This window comes from Penicillium expansum, assembly GCF_000769745.1.
Source record: "Penicillium expansum strain MD-8 chromosome Unknown contig147, whole genome shotgun sequence".
NCBI lineage: Eukaryota > Fungi > Ascomycota > Eurotiomycetes > Eurotiales > Aspergillaceae > Penicillium > Penicillium expansum.
The window spans coordinates 338,770-354,639 of record NW_015971174.1 but is presented as its reverse complement, the minus strand read 5'-3'; the positions used below and the strand labels follow the sequence as shown (position 1 = coordinate 354,639).

Here is a 15,870-nt window from a genome sequence, read left to right as displayed (position 1 = left end):
CGGAGCTCTTCGAAAGATCTTGGCACCCAAGAATTCCACTCCGCATCAACAACTTTGCTTTCGTCAACTTTGTTTTTTTCACCCGCGCTACTCGTCTGCTATTTCTGACCGCCCCAGGATGGTCTGAGACTCTTAACACATTCTGATTACACACTTCAACTTACGAAATATCCTTAATGCCGAAGGTTAACAGTTATGCGCCTGCCTGGCTGTGCCGGCCCTCGCCTGGCGCAAAGTTCCTGTCCAGCAGTTCAGCCCAAAGTCCAGCGGAGGACCTGCAAGCCGGATCCAAATCTGTGAGCAATGGAGCTACGCGAACAATTGCTAAGAGGGGAAACGAGGTCTTTGCCGTTGTTGACAATGAGATACGGTGGTCTAACCTTGCCCGACTCAAAGACCAATGGCAACAAGAGATTAAGCAGAAGAAGGGATCTGCTAGTCAAACTGAAGAGCAACCCGATCACACTCAGCTCCCTCCCTACAGGGTATGAACACCTACTACATTCAAGAGAACCAAATTCGGGTCGAATTGAATTGCGACTAACAGTTCCGCAGGTTTTAGCAGTTCCTGTGTACGGACTGATCAAACAGATCATCCCCTCTCCGAACGGCGCATTCCTAGCTATCGTTACTGAACACACCGTTCACATCTCCGTTCTCCCCGATTCTTCGCACCTTTCGTCCTCCGACTCCGACTCTATCCGGCTGAAGACATATCAGTTAGGACCGACAACCCATGTTATTCCTGAGGCTGCGGTGGTCTCCGCGCTGTGGCATCCACTGGGATTGCACACCAATCTAGGGGGCTGTATTGTTACGATCACAGCCGATGCCGCGGTGCGCGTGTGGGAGTTGGACCGGAATAATCACTGGTCCTTTGACCAGCCAACCCTAGCAATTGATCTGAAGAAGCTCGTTGATGGGACCTCATCCGACCAGGATTTCGCGCCTTCTGGATTTGGCAAAAACAAGGGATTCTCTGCTGATGTCATTGACATGGAGGTTGCGTCGGCCTGTTTTGCTGGCAATGGGAGCGAGAAAGAAGACGCATGGGCGCCGATGACCCTGTGGGTGGCTATGAGACCCGGTGATCTATATGCGCTGTGTCCTCTCCTGCCTTCTAAGTGGCAAGCCCCTTCTACGACCATTCCTTCCCTTTCTGCGGCGATTATTCCGAAACTCGGTGCCCTGGAACAGGAACCAGAGGAATCGGAGGAGGAACTGATTGCCTCCCGGCAACAGTACGACTGGCTTTCCGAGCTCGATGAACAAGAGCCTCTGGATGCGCCTTCTGGATCAGAAACAATCCAAGGCGCAGATGTGTTCACTCGCCCGGCCAATCCTAGCGCCATTCCAAGATTACAAGGGCCCTTCCGCTTCGACAATGGCGATGAGCTCGATGATTTGGATCTCTGTGATATTCTCGTCATTGCTGCCAGTCTAAATGTCGAGGATCTTATGATGGGCGAGGACGAAGAATTAGCCGTGGAAACCGGGGACCAAGATAAGCTCTCGGCGACAGTTCTCTCTCTTACTAGTGGGAATGGCCGAGTCCACATCTGTCTGGAGCTTGATGGCGTTGAAGGACAATGGCTACCCAAAGCTAGGAAGAACGCATTCCGAACTCCTCTTTCAGAGCCGACTGAATTGGTCTTGGTCGAATCATTGGATACAATCAAGGATGGAGAGGACGCAAATACCTGGCCTACCTTCACTAAGGATGTCCATTATCGATACTCGTTCTTTGTCACAACTGCCACCAACGTGGTGTTCCTATCTCTATCCGACTGGGTACAGAGGCTGGAGGCTGAATTGCAAGCCGAAGATACCGCAGGCTCCGCTTTCCGTCTCCAAGTTCTCTGTGACGGGAATGTGACCAACCGAGAGAGAATTTTGCAGGTTTCGAATACAGATATTACCGTGCAGAACGAACATCTCGCCACGTCTCTTGTTTTCTACGACTTCGACCTTGGCTACTTGCTCCTCACCTACCATCCATCTAACCCTTATGCAGCTGTAATGGACACACCAGAAGATTCTCTATCTGTTGCATTGGACAAATCGCTGTATGAGCCCAGGGCACCAGCGCCAGGCTTGTCTATTTTACCCCCGAGCCGGGCCCCATATCAAGTTCCCGCCATTTTCTACGCCAACTCGCCACTGGATTCCTTTGTCGAGAAGCATGTCCCACATCGGCAACGCCACACGCTCAAGGAGCAAGTGCGCCTATCTCCTGCGACATTGGACCTTGTGGCCACCGCGCATCGCGTGCTATCTGCTCATACAAATGCTCTTGAGCGAGCTGCTTCGGATTTATTCCGCCGCTGTGAGCGGCTGCAGGGCGAGATGCAGGACCAATTGAAGCAGCTTGCAGATGTTGCGGAGCGTGTCAAGGGTGTCACGAGTGAGATTGGGGAAGATGGACATCGCAAGGAGGGAGTCCGAAACGGAGAAGCGTTGGATAAGAGATTGCAAGCCGCCCAGGATAAGCAAAGCGAACTGAACCGACGATATGAAGCATTACGGACTAAGGTCCTGAATTCTGGAGGTCGTCCTCTGAGTGAGAGGGAGAAGGCTTGGATAACTGAGGTGAAGACATTGTCTGCATCCTTACAGCAAGGTGAAGAGCAAGAGGAGGATCAACCATTGATCTCACGGTTGGAGACTGTAAGTTTTGTCTTTGTCGCATTCATCTCGGCTAGAATACTCACATATTATCTAGGTCAAACGCCTTGCTTTGGATCTTATGGCACAAACCAAGTCTGTCGCAGCCAAAATGCCTTCTCCAGAACTTGGAACTCTCTCCTCTCCTGGGGGCCAACCTAAGGTGCCCCAACGCCTGCAACGGGCCAAGGTTGCAGATGCGATGAGGATGGTCGAACGGGAGTGAGTTTATCTTTTATTTGCCTATTAATGGACCGATTACTAATCTTCTTGCAGGTCTGCCGTTATTGACGCGATTACCGCACGTTTGGAACGACTGAACACGAGTCTGTGACAGCCTAGCTCTGCATGTTGTCGGAGGATCTAGGTAGTTTATCACATGTATGTTATTACGCATCAATGCACGAGGCTCGTGAAACGAACCACAATTTGAATTTTGAAGCTTAGTCTCAGGCTGTTTTAAGCTAGATCTAATCAAAAGTTATAAAGCCATTAATCGCTGTTACACCATGTTAGACTTGGTCTGTCCATTCCTGCTATTTGATTTAGATAGCCTCGAACAGCTGTTCTTTTTATGTGTACCCGCCTCTTCATCCCGTTCCCATCTACGCAATACTCCGACGCTAGTCCTGGAATGATCCCAAAATAACAAATGAATTGCGCTGAAACAAAAGTTTTTTTAGAAAAAAATGGTGCAGCGAAATCTTCCAGTCCGCCCCGAATATCTCTCCTATTCTTCTGTTGGGTAATACTTTTGCGCCGAGCCATATAACAGTAATGATTGGTCCTCCAAGCTTTTGATTAGGCCTTTAGGCCTAAGAGGGGGACCCACCATGCTATAGTAGACATCATCTTCTTCGTTTCCTGAAGTGAAACTTTCCTCGTCGGTGGGATCTTCATCTTCGTCGAGGTACTCTTCACAAGAAACAAAAGAATCTGTATCATCCGACAAGTCCTCGAATGGGATCGTCTTGTGGCGCCTTGCTCGATAGTCCCTCCCCATCGATGCAGGATCTATCGGGTGACAGGCCCTGGTCAAATCGAACTCGTTGTCCTCAGATACGGGGCACAATTCCGAATGTACCTCGAAGTATAGTTGCGGGGTCGCAGGCCGCGAGCATGGATATGGCGACAGGAACTCTTCGGCTAGAAAATACTCGTCATCGTCGGAGCTATTGTCACTCCCGTCTGCGTCACTTTCGCAATTCGATGTTGTCGTCTTGGATGCTTCTGCATCTTTGTCAGCTTTATCACTTGTTTGTCGTTCGTAAACCCGCTTGTCCCCTCTTGCCCAGCAGTCTGCGCATGTTGCTGTGTTGGATTCGAGGGTTATCATTCTTGGACCCCAGCAGAAACGCTTGTTTGGGCATTTTGATGGGTCCATATCCCATATACAGCCGCATAGCGTGTACTTGCATGTCCAGTAGATACACATCTTGGTGGCTGGTATGGTTGAGTAGAGAGTACAGATGAGAGACTCTAAATTATATATTTTCTATCGCAAATTTCATTCGGAGCTAGACATAGTCATAGAAGAAAGGTTTGGTTGACAAAAGACAACTTTAAAGACAGTTTTAAATTATCCAAAGACCATGTGCTCCTTTAGGCTTAGTTCTCTCTGTCTTTCCCTTCTGGGGTTTCTTTGTTTGATTTTCTTTGTCTGGTTTCTTTGTTTCTTTGTTTCTTTGTCGCATTCTTTTTGCAGAAGACCGAGAAAGAAAGGTACTTGGGTACCTTTCTTTGTTCTTCTCCAGGGCTGGTGATATGTAGGGTTCTAATACACACGTGACAATTGAGGGCAAATCAATGCTTTACTTTTCTTTCATTGGACAATTAGATATCAGATCATTGGGTACTTATGTCCTGAGTAGGTTCTCATAATGATCTCAAGTAATAGAAGCCCAGGACACAAAGTGTGTTGTGGAACCAAGCTCAGTATAGTTCAGTTGGGTCAAATTACCATTTTCATCTAGCGCATTCGCCCTCAACTGTTACAATCCGTCATAGATTCCATTTTTGGTAATCTGTTGCATTTCAGAAGGAAAGAAATAAAAATCAAAACTCCCAGTTATTGCCATGCCCTCATTCCCATCAGGTCGCTCTGTACCAGCGCCGAAACCAACCCAAAATCATGAGTCACATTGTTGTCGTAATTGCTGTCATATTCATCAAATCATAATTGCAAAGGAAACCAAAGCGCAGGTGCTCCGAGTCAAGCCCAAAGTAAGTCAAGTGAAGTTAAGTGGTTGAAGCGAGCCCGGGGGTGCTGATGTAGAAAGAGTTGGCCAGGTCTTGGGCATCCTCAACTCGATCGTGGATCATGAGGTAAACATCGTCAATGATCTCCTCCCAGGTAGGCAGGATCAGGCCCTCAAGGCAAACCTCCCATTTCCACATGTCGTCAGCAAACTTGCCCTCCCACCAGGCACGCCACTCGTTGTAATCGTGCGGCTTGTGGCTCATGAGACGGAAGGCCATGTGGCCGATCTCCATGCGAAGCTGGCGCCAGGTCTGGAAAGAACCAGACATGAAGTGGTCAATCTGGTTGGTGTAGGCACAGGTGTACTTTCCGTAAGCGATCGAGTCGACGCAGAACTGCAGAGTATCACGGGGGATTTTGGCAGCGGCTGCAAGGGTCGGGTCGGCAAAGTTCCAATCCTCTTTCCATTCGAGAAGACGGCGCATGGAGGATTGATGGAGCTGGTAGACAAGGGGGCCCATGTTCTTGGGGCATAGCTCGAAGTAGCGGTGGTCGCGGGCGATCATGAGGCTCTTCATGCCATAAACGGCTAGCATAGCTCTGTACTGGAGGGTGAGCATGGCATTGCGCACCTCTGGGGGTGCCAAGATCCACTGGGGGACGATGAAGGCGTTTCCGTCGAAGTTGTACTCGAGAATCGAGCGACCTTGATTAAGAAGGCGCGTCATGGACCGCTTCTGGCGGAGTTTAAGGGTGGCGGTGCTCATAGTTGGGGTATGGGAAGACAGTGTGGGGGAAAGAAACGTTAAAGGGGGGTTGTGGGTGAGAAGGAAAGAGTGAGAGGAAAGATGGTAGAAGAAAAGTAAACGGTCTGGGAGATGTCTCGTCTGTAAGAGCAGTTTTTTGCATACGCTCAATGCCCTTTGACATCCTTATTTTGACCTCGACGGCCACATGTAATCTTGCGGCTTATTTTGGGTCTCCGATTTACGTCTCCAACCTTGGAACCTTCCGTTGATCAAGCTACTAAGCCTAAATGCGTTATTGTTAGCCTAAGGCAGAGTCTATTTAGAGTTGGGGTTAAGTATGATATCAGGCACATCATCGAGTTCCATTGTGTTTGTTGAATCCAGAGAGACGACAAGCTTCAAGTCCTGTTGTATGAGAAATCTTCTTTCAAGAATTTCTGAGAATGTTGCGATTTCAACTTCAAAAAGATATTAGTATGTTTTTATGGCGGGTGAAAGGCTGTCACAAATTCCGCTACTCGATTGGTCCTGCCCGAGACAAGACACAAGACACTCTAAGCCAGGAGAAAACAAAGATGGCATTTCATTCATTGTAGTTTAAATTTCTTTTGAAGATCATTCCAAGACGTGAGACCAGCGTTTGCAAAGCATTGATGCGATCAGAATTTTTCGCAGCGGAAATTGACCAAGACATGGGTGCAGCTTGCAATTATTGGACACTAGAGACCGAGATCTGAGATTAGTCATAGATAATTAGATAGCTTCACTTCGGGGTTTGAACCTACCGTTCAATGAGGTGAACTCCAGATGCTGTCTCAATGATGTTGCTCACTTCGCCAGGCTGTAGGCCAAAAGCGGCATCTTCAAACTCCTTCTGCATCTCACCGCGGCCAAAGAAGCCCCTTTAAGAAGTTAGCGAGGCATCTGGGACGTATTTTACTTGTGAAAAAAAAACTCACAAATCACCCTTCTTCCGGGCACTGCTGCAGTCAGACTCAGAAACTGCCAGGTCACCAAGGGTAATCTCTCCAGATTGAATTCGCTGCTCGTGACCCTTGAGGATCTCAATAGCCTCCTCCTTTGTGCGAGTAATGTCAGCCTCCCTCCAGCTGCTGGGACGACGGCTATCGCGGTGCTTGACGAGCAAGTGACTGCAGCGGATCTTGCCCTCGCCCTCGCCAGAGGCGTCAGGGCGAGCAGCCGGGGTGTGGTTTTGCGCCATGTAGACTTTCAGTTTATCGGTATCGGTTTCCGCAGGTGGCTCCCAACGAGACTCTTTTGTGGAAGGATTGAAATAGTATGGAAGGTTCTTAGAGTTGGAATGGCGAACTTCCCAACCGGTAGGAAGACCTGTGTCGGCCTAGGTTGAAGAGTCAGCTATGCAAACTTTGGGAATGATTTGATCCCACCATTTTTCCAATATCGGATCTAAAAGATTCTGATAATTTTTGAGTAAATAATAATGTACAGATTAATATCACTCTAACGGATTTTGCAAAGTAAACGAATAAACGATCGTAGTCAGTAGCAACCCGTTGTATGCGAACGGAAACTGCGGGGTGAGTAGTTGCAAACCACACAAACATGTCCAAGCTTTAGCTCTCCCGCTTCCAATTTGAACGATCACCATCTATGAGAACTATTCATGGATATACAGTGATGTACAGATGCGACTATATTATATATAGAAAGACTCACAATAAAGGCGAGCTACAATGCAGGGTCTAATGCAGGTACATTGGCATATGCACTCGTTTTTTTCCATATGTAGAACTTAAAACTCATCAATACTATTGTCTCGGGGGCTGTCAATAGATACTTAGGATATATTGGTAATTGAGTCAATGCATTTCAAACGCTCTAATGCTGTTCTTTTGCCAAAAACGTCCACTGGTGTTTTGAGGTGAGTCATATACTGCACCTTCAATGGATACCCCCGCCCCGCCCCCGGCCAGGGCCAGGTGATGAAGGTACTGATCAAAACCACGTGATTTTCACGTGATTTTATCTCTTCGCTTTTGCGACTATTACTATGGAGGTAATCATGGATTTACTCCTCTCATTTCCAAGCTACTGTCTCCGTTCCCACAGTACTCTCAGAGAATACTCAGCGTCTCAAACCTCAATTCAGCACGTCTAGAATCCTACGACCCATCTTTACAACATGTCTGCGAGCCCTTCGTCCACCGCTGGTGGCGACACCAAGCCATCAGATCAAATTCACTTCAAATTCTGCCGCGAATGGTACGTCTATGTCCAAATCCCTCAAAATTATCTTGTAGGAAAATATAAGTCTCGAGAACATATCGCTAACTTTTCAATAGCTCCAACCTGCTCTACCCCAAGGAGGATCGGGTCAACAACCAGTTGATGTTTACGTGCCGCACCTGCCATGTCGGCGAGCCTGCTTCCTCTCACTGTGTCTACCAAAACCACCTCCATAGCCAAGTCGGTGATACTGCTGGTGTCACTCAGGATGTGACGTCTGATCCTACGGTTTGTGCTCCTGGTTTTTGTACCCTATGCGGTGATTTGATTACTTGTTCTATTTGCGGTCCCAACCCGAACGAGGATCTCTTTGGGGATGCACCGCCTGTGGGTGATAGCCTGGAGTCCTCTGAAGTCGAGCCCCGGGCGTCTACCCCAGCTCTGTAACTTTGTGAGCATCCATAGGCTAACCCCTCGTGATCTGCAGCTCCCACGGGCCAACAAGCTTTGTCCAAGCTGCGGCGAAACCGAAGCCGTCTTTTTCCAGTCACAACAACGATCCGCCGAAACCGGCATGGTGAGACCTAATCCTTTAATGGATCCCTGAGCCCCCTATAATACAGATCATGCGCTGACCAATCCTTCTATCCGCTCAGAAACTCTACTACGTCTGTTGTGCGTGCGGTCAAGTCTACATGTGATCTCTGCGTTTCTGCAATGCGGTCTACAATTTCCGATACCCTTCGATATTTTGTTTTTGTTTTTTCGCGACATCATCGGAGTTTGGCGCAATATTTCGGAGCAGGAACGGGAGAAAATGCGTGGAGATTTCGGAACGGGGGTGAAACTGATGCTATCTACTAAGAATACATATGGATTGAAATTGAAACCCAATCAAAGAAACAAAGAGCGCTTTCCAACAAATGTAAAAACTTGAAATATTAAACATGGATCGGCGCCAATGACAAGATCTTGGACCACTTCTTGTTGCGTAGTTCTTGTCCCACCACACCTGTAAATATATCAGTATTGGAAACATGGAGAGGGCGGTTTATCTTGGACTCCCCGATGGGCACTCACCGTTCATTCTCGTCCCGATGGGATCTCCGGACTTGTTGACCAACACACAAGCATTATCACCAAACCGGACAAGGGACCCATCAGGCCGTTGCAACTCCTTCTTCACGCGAACAACAACGGCATGACGAATATCACCACGGCGGACCTTACTGGCGAGCGCAGCGGCGGTGGTGGCTTCGGAGCCTGCAGACCGCTGCTTCTGAACAACGACGACTATCCGGTCACCTATAAACCAATCACAATGTTAGCTTGGGTTCTCAATTCCCTTCTTGCTGTCCTGTATGCTAGGTTCGAGGGCCGTGGAGACTAACCGATTGTCGCGGGCCGCTTCTTCTTCAGGACGTTCACGCACTCGACGATCGAGGCGCCGGAGTTGTCGATGCAACTTAATAGTGTCTGGCGGAGAGGGTCAGTATTTCTTGAGCCAGTAACAAGCATCGCTTGCACACCTTTAATTGAATCATTGTGTTTTGGTACTTGATCTGGAGATATTGCTTGTCCGCAATTTGTTCTCGCGGCCGGAGGGAGGTTTCCCCGGAGAGTAGGTTTATCCGGGACTATATGTCTAGCCCGATGCCTTATCTTAAACATGTAAATCGAGACTTGCTAGAACAGCATGATATAGCAATGTTTTATACTAGTAGCTATAGCTATTTGTTTCGTGGAGACGTACCGCACTTAACACATAGCAAATTGCTAACAGCAAAAGAGTGGCCAGTTTATGTCCCCACAATCTAAACTGATCGACAATAAAGCGAATAATAACATAAGAGTCAGCAGGAACATCTACTCGAGCCATATTGTCATCACAAGCGATGCAGAAAGCGCTCCACATCCTGTATAACTGGCTGTAACTATCTGTGAGACGTTTCCAGGTGTTGGTAGACAGTTCTTGTGAATCTGGCTCTGAGATTGACCTCGGATCACGTCTTAGATTCTATCAATGTTTTTGTTGTAGATGACTGGGGCGAAAGAAGCCATCATGGCAGCTGATTCGGCCTACGTACACACTTGGTACAAGAATAGTAGGCCTTGTGTCGCCTTTTTCACAGATATTTTGTTCCTCTCGGTTTCATATATAGACTGTATCCTTTGACATACTCAGCAGCCTCAAACCTTGAAAGTACAACCTGCTTGATAGGTAAATGTTCTCAATATAAGACAAGTTTAACACTGTATAGAACAATATCTAATAAGACTTCAAGTTGGATTCTTTAGGAATTGATTTGTGCTCATAAAAATCTCTCTTTTCCAAGGTTGATTCTCCAAACCATATCAGCCATGGTACGTCCAAATCAAGCATGAGACGCGCTGCTCGTTCATGATTTACCGAGTACTCTGGCCTGTTATATGCGTCTATTATTATTATTATTTGCATTTGTCATTGGTCTAATGATCATATAGGGTATCTCTTCTCGTTATGAGTAACACCCTGTCCATGGATGTGAGATTTTACTGATTCAATCCATGTGGCATCAACTGAATATATAGTTCGACAACATCCCGGATTCAGATCTATATATTCCTTATTTTTATTTTATTTTCCCACCTAGTCTACTAGCCTAGCTTTTCCTATACCCCAGAGCTAAACACAAAATATGATTAATCTCAAGAACCTCGGATTACTCTTGAAACAGCCCAATAAAGAGAGCGTCCATGTCCATACATGGATCTATCAGATTTTCTAGCAGTTCATTGGCTGCGGATATTCCAGAGCAAATACCCATTGAGGGATAAGATGCAATATATCTTACGCGCAAGGTACGGAGTAGAAAAAGACCGATCACTTGATCTCCGAAATATATCTTGATTGGGTGTAATTGCGGTGATACGGCATGGGGAAGGATTGGATGGCTCGACGCACGGTGCATGTTGTTGTATGCGAGCTGGGCGCGTAAAATCAAGTCAAAATAAACCTATACGGAGTTAAAAATAAGATACTAACAATAAACAATCCCCTTATAACTAGTAATGACTAGTAGAGAGAAAGGCAACACTTCAAAGGGAAAGGCGGAAGAGTAAAATAAAAGTAGAAGAGACGGCAAGGTCTCAGCTGGCACTCCCGAGTGTCCGTTCCGCCCCTAAAAACATCTGCGAAGGAGGCCTTTCTCCTTGGAACAGCCTCAATGGTGACAATCATCTCATAATGTTCCTTGTGTTGATTGCCAGTCACTCATTTTAATTCCTGTCTTGCGCTTCGAATCACTTTTCGACCCCCCTCGGACCTCCGTCCTCCACTGTTCTCCGACTACCCTTTACACCTTTGCACCCGCTCTGCATTCCATGAGACCACGTCTGCTCTCCCGCTTCGACCACTAGTGGCCATCAGCTTCTTGCTACGTCCACCATGCCTCCAAAGAAAGCGCGAAAAAACTCGCCCGCCGTCGAACGTCGCGAGCGTTTGACCCTGGGTAAACTGGCCAGCTATGACGATGTCGCAACTGATGCGCTAGTGGACCACGTATGTTCTTTGCCTGCAATTCCACACCAAGATTTGTCCACTTACACTTGCTATTGACAGGCCTATTTTTGGACCACCACCCGCAAGAACCGCACCAAGTACAGCCCTGCCCGCGGAATTCACGATGATGATATTGGGCGCATTCTTCTTCACGATGTTATCGTCGACAAGGATATCCCAACGGCGGAACGCAAGCTGCTGGAGATATCAGGCTTAAAGAAATACATGACAAACCTCCGTAGCCCTCGAGAGAAGGAGTGGTTCCGCCGACACCTCCGCAAGTACATTCAGATGTATCTTCCAGACTGTCCGTTTGAGGTCACCACGACCAATCGATACATTATCACGCAACATGAGGCTGCGATCTGCGCTCGCAGATTCATTAAGAAGGGCGAGGAAATCAAACACCTGAGTGGAACGCTTGTGTCTATGACCCACGAAGAAGAGTTGGATCTCGGCTTGACCCGCAAAGACTTCAGCATCGTGATGTCGAGTCGCCGCAAATCCCCGTCGTTCTTTCTGGGTCCTGCTCGTTTTGCAAATCATGATTGTGATGCCAATGGCAGCTTGACAACCAGGGGCAACGAGGGCATGTCTGTTGTAGCCACGCGCGACATCCACGAGGGAGAGGAGATCACGGTTTCCTACGGAGAGGATTACTTTGGCGTTGATAACTGCGAGTGTCTGTGCCATACTTGCGAGAGTGCTGTACGGAATGGCTGGTCTTCGCATGATGACACAAAGGCAAACAGCAAAGAGTCTAGCCCCGTGTCTGAAGCTACACCTGAGGATAGCAATGTGAGCAGGAAGCGTAGACGCAGTTCAGACGTGGAGGAACCCGAAAGCTCCTCTGCTTTGAATTGTTCCACTCCGCGCAAACGTGCAAAGTTCCAACGACAAGTTTCCAAATTGCGAGAAGAGATCTCGGTTTCTGAACTTGCTGGAGAATCAGGTCCAACGCACGGATCAGATAACACCCCTATTCCGGACACTGTATTGATTCCAACTGCTCTTCTGGCGGAACCTGTATCCCAGGTGTCCGAGCTGAAGAAAGAGATCACAGAGCTAGCCGCAGTGGCATCGCCAACTGATTCCCCAACCCCCCTCCCAGTTGTCACAGGGACGGGACACCGAAGCGTGACTGCCCAAGGCGATCAAAATGGGACAAGTGGCACTAATTCTACTATTCCCACGGACTGTGAATCTCCAAACTCCACCGCCGATGAAACCCACCGGTCGTCGACGTCAACTACTCCCACAACTGAGGACGACATGGGAACCAATATTAAGACAGAAGAAACTATATTAGAACCGTCTGAGTCAAAAGTACTCAACGGTGAGGATCGTCCCGATGCCTCCCCTGAAGGTCAGCTCGTCACCACCCCTCCCTTGGAGATTTCCCACGAAGAAGGATTGTCAGACTTATCAAATTCCACCAAGTTAGACGACGCTCAAGGTGCGGGTGTGGACAAGCCCAAAAAGCGAAAGCCTCGCACTAAGTGGCGATTTATCGTAGACTCCGTCGAGACCGAGTCACAAGTTGCCCGAGTCCCTGGAGACTATACCAAGACATCACGATTGCTTGCCCAGAAGTACGACCGCTGGGTGGAGTGTCAGACCTGTGATACATGGTTCCTCCAGTCAAACTCATACCTCACGCGACGTGAATGTCCGCGCTGCGAACGCCATTCCAAGCTGTACGGATACCAGTGGCCATCAACGGATAAAAGCCCGGATGGCGAAGACCGAGTAATGGACCACCGCACTATCCATCGATTTTTGTCCCCCGATGCACAATCACGTATCTGCCGCAGAGACCGCGGTGTCAGTTTTGGGATCACTCCCACCCCCGAGCTGTCTGATACAAACACCCCAGAAAGGGAGACCAGTGATGCAGCTGAGTCTCGTCGTGATGCTCGGGCAAGTCGGCGTCGCACTAGAGAACTTCGTATGACTATGTAAACAGTACAGCCCTGGAGCAATGTTTGATCTACGACACAAGACGGTTGGGGACGGAGTTTTGGTTTAGGAGAATGGGGATTTGTGATAATACTTGTTTTAACTTGCATTATATTGCATGGTAATTGGATCTGGAGTTTGGATTTCTTACAAGGGTGCATTTTCAGGGTTTGAATCTGGAGGAGATTGTTGGGCTTCGTTCGCACGGGGACTCCCTTGGCGGCTATTGGACACATTAATTGTGGGCGTGATGTTGAATATAAATATAACTAGGTGTCCTGGGGATTTTCCAGCCAATTATGGTTTGTTCTCACTATGATCAATTGTCTATCGGGGTGATCGAGTCCGAATTGACAACCACTGCACAAATCCCCGCATTTCGTGCCGGGCATCAACAATAACTGCACCAATGAGCTGCTCTCGTAGCCAAGCCCGAAATTGTCTGCTTGAAAATGACCAAATTGCTTGAGAGCAACACAAGAGATGCTCGGGGTTTCCTCTACCGAATGTGATTTATCTTGTCAAATGAGGTGATGGTCCCTCATTGCGCACAGAAAGGCTATATATGGCCTGGAGCCTGTCAGGCTGGACACAAGCAGATGAGTGGAACAATAGCCTTAAAAGGAAAACCGCTGAAACCCGACGATGAGGTTCTCAAATCTCATTGTCATCCTTCTCGGCCTGGGAGTCACAGGTAGCACTGCATGGGACAACCCTCAAGTTTCCCTCGACTACGGATCGTTCCAAGGTCAATATGACAGTACCTACAACCTCTCATATTTTCGCAAGATCCCATTTGCTGCACCGCCAATAGGGGAGAACCGCTTTCGCGCGCCTCAGCCACCACTCAAGATCACTGGAGACCTCTATGACACAAACCAGGACTTTGATATGTGCCCCCAGCGCACGGTCAACGGCAGCGAAGATTGTCTCTATCTGGGTCTATTCTCACGGCCATGGGACATAACCAGGGACACTAGCAGACCAGTGCTGGTCGTATTCTACGGCGGAGCCTTCATTCAAGGTAGTGCGGCATTCACCATGCCGCCGTCCTCATTCCCGATCCTCAACGTCAGCAATATTAACGACTACATCGTTATATACTCCAACTACCGGGTCAATGCCTTCGGCTTCCTACCCGGAAGGGCAATCAAAGACTCGTCAACCTCAGATCTAAACCCGGGGTTATTAGACCAGCAATATGTCTTAAAATGGGTCCAGAGCCACATCCGTCATTTCGGCGGCAACCCTCATAATGTAACAATATGGGGTCAGTCAGCCGGTGCCGGCTCAGTAGTTGCGCAAGTCCTTGCAAACGGCCGCTATGGCCAGCCGAAACTATTCTCCAAAGCCCTTGCCAGCTCGCCGTTCTGGCCCAAGACATATAAATACAACGCACCCCAAGCAGAAGCAATTTACACCCAGCTGGCGAACCTAACAGGCTGTGCCAGTTACAATCACGCTCATGAGACACTCGCCTGTCTCAAATCCGTGGATGTCCAGAAAATCCGCGACGCAAGCTTGATCATCGGAGCAAGCCACACTTGGACAACGAGCTCTTACACCTGGGCGCCTGTGATAGACGGAACTTTCCTCGTCGAGACACTCACGGACACTGTGAACAAGGGTTCCCTGAATACAGAGTTTGTTTGGGGAATGTACAACAGCCACGAGGGCCAGAACTTCGTTCCATCAGGTCTTGACAGCACCGTATCTGTAAATGGATTCAATTCCTCTGTTGCGAGCTTCCACCAGTGGCTTTCCGGTTTCGTGCCTGGGTTGTCGACTAAGTCGATTGGTGAAGTGGAATCTCTTTATCCTGCTGAGGGGAGTACAGAGACGATCGACAGTTATAATACTTCCTATGTTCGAGCTGGCTTGGTTTATCGGGATGTTGTGCTTGCGTGTCCGGCTTATTGGATTGCGTCGGCTGCGACGGAGAAAGGGTATCTTGGGGAGTACACGATTTCCCCGGCGACGCATGGAAGTGATACTATTTATGTTTGTTCTTTCCTTTCCATTGCTGCTCTCTTTCTCTCTCTTAAATTTCCTGGTTTTGGTGGCATAAGCTAACTTGAATGATATCAGTGGAACAGAATCAACGCTGTTCAAAAGACTAATCCTGTCGTTTATGAAGGCTACGCGGGAGCTTTTGCGAGTTTCTTCCAGACGGGCGACCCGAATGCACACAAGGTGACGAATGCTTCGCAGCCAGGTGTGCCAGAACTAGATACGGGCGAGGAATTCGTGGTTGTGGATGATGGGCTTGAGAATGTGAAGCTGCCGCAGTTGAAGAAGAGGTGTGACTTCTGGCGAAGGCTGGCGAAGGAGATACCTGTATGAGAGGTTAATATTAAAATATTTATTTATAGTTGGCTCGATGAGGTTGGACTTGAGACGTCGTTATACAAGAGGAGAATTAACTTCGTTATATATGATTGCATATCGTACATACTTCCAAAATATCTAATGACTATCGCAGCGACAATGGGTATAGTCGTTTTCCAGTTCCCAAAAAAATCAAAACCTCAAACCAACGCCATGTATGT

The 15,870-nt window shown here is 48.2% G+C and overlaps 8 protein-coding genes across 8 annotated transcripts; 4 read left to right on the top strand and 4 right to left on the bottom strand.

The window, feature by feature from the left end:
• Positions 1–176: 176 nt before the first annotated feature.
• On the top strand, positions 177–2,998 carry PEX2_046770 (uncharacterized protein; the record flags this gene model as incomplete). Its single annotated transcript, XM_016741952.1, has 4 exons — positions 177–485; positions 556–2,667; positions 2,723–2,886; positions 2,941–2,998. 4 exons carry the CDS (start codon positions 177–179, stop codon positions 2,996–2,998), a joined length of 2,643 nt encoding a protein of 880 aa, XP_016603182.1.
• Positions 2,999–3,394: 396 nt separating this feature from the next.
• Positions 3,395–4,099, bottom strand: PEX2_046760 (uncharacterized protein; the record flags this gene model as incomplete). The annotated part of the gene is made up of 1 exon (XM_016741951.1): positions 3,395–4,099. The coding sequence occupies one exon, from the start codon at positions 4,097–4,099 to the stop codon at positions 3,395–3,397; it is 705 nt and encodes a 234-aa protein (XP_016603181.1).
• An 803-nt stretch (positions 4,100–4,902) lies between these two features.
• PEX2_046750 (uncharacterized protein) lies at positions 4,903–5,631 on the bottom strand (the record flags this gene model as incomplete). The annotated part of the gene is made up of 1 exon (XM_016741950.1): positions 4,903–5,631. One exon carries the CDS (start codon positions 5,629–5,631, stop codon positions 4,903–4,905), a length of 729 nt encoding a protein of 242 aa, XP_016603180.1.
• Positions 5,632–6,322: 691 nt separating this feature from the next.
• Positions 6,323–7,025, bottom strand: pin1 (peptidylprolyl isomerase ESS1; the record flags this gene model as incomplete). Its single annotated transcript, XM_016741949.1, has 4 exons — positions 6,323–6,332; positions 6,399–6,515; positions 6,573–6,973; positions 7,023–7,025. The coding sequence occupies 4 exons, from the start codon at positions 7,023–7,025 to the stop codon at positions 6,323–6,325; spliced, it is 531 nt and encodes a 176-aa protein (XP_016603179.1).
• Positions 7,026–7,777: 752 nt separating this feature from the next.
• PEX2_046730 (DNA-directed RNA polymerase II core subunit RPB9) lies at positions 7,778–8,268 on the top strand (the record flags this gene model as incomplete). Its single annotated transcript, XM_016741948.1, has 2 exons — positions 7,778–7,857; positions 7,938–8,268. The coding sequence occupies 2 exons, from the start codon at positions 7,778–7,780 to the stop codon at positions 8,266–8,268; spliced, it is 411 nt and encodes a 136-aa protein (XP_016603178.1).
• A 494-nt stretch (positions 8,269–8,762) lies between these two features.
• PEX2_046720 (mitochondrial 54S ribosomal protein uL14m) lies at positions 8,763–9,365 on the bottom strand (the record flags this gene model as incomplete). The annotated part of the gene is made up of 4 exons (XM_016741947.1): positions 8,763–8,833; positions 8,902–9,126; positions 9,213–9,297; positions 9,351–9,365. 4 exons carry the CDS (start codon positions 9,363–9,365, stop codon positions 8,763–8,765), a joined length of 396 nt encoding a protein of 131 aa, XP_016603177.1.
• Positions 9,366–11,248: 1,883 nt separating this feature from the next.
• PEX2_046710 (SET domain-containing protein) lies at positions 11,249–13,324 on the top strand (the record flags this gene model as incomplete). The annotated part of the gene is made up of 2 exons (XM_016741946.1): positions 11,249–11,362; positions 11,423–13,324. The coding sequence occupies 2 exons, from the start codon at positions 11,249–11,251 to the stop codon at positions 13,322–13,324; spliced, it is 2,016 nt and encodes a 671-aa protein (XP_016603176.1).
• Positions 13,325–13,966: 642 nt separating this feature from the next.
• On the top strand, positions 13,967–15,664 carry PEX2_046700 (putative carboxylesterase; the record flags this gene model as incomplete). The annotated part of the gene is made up of 2 exons (XM_016741945.1): positions 13,967–15,322; positions 15,410–15,664. 2 exons carry the CDS (start codon positions 13,967–13,969, stop codon positions 15,662–15,664), a joined length of 1,611 nt encoding a protein of 536 aa, XP_016603175.1.
• Positions 15,665–15,870: the final 206 nt, after the last annotated feature.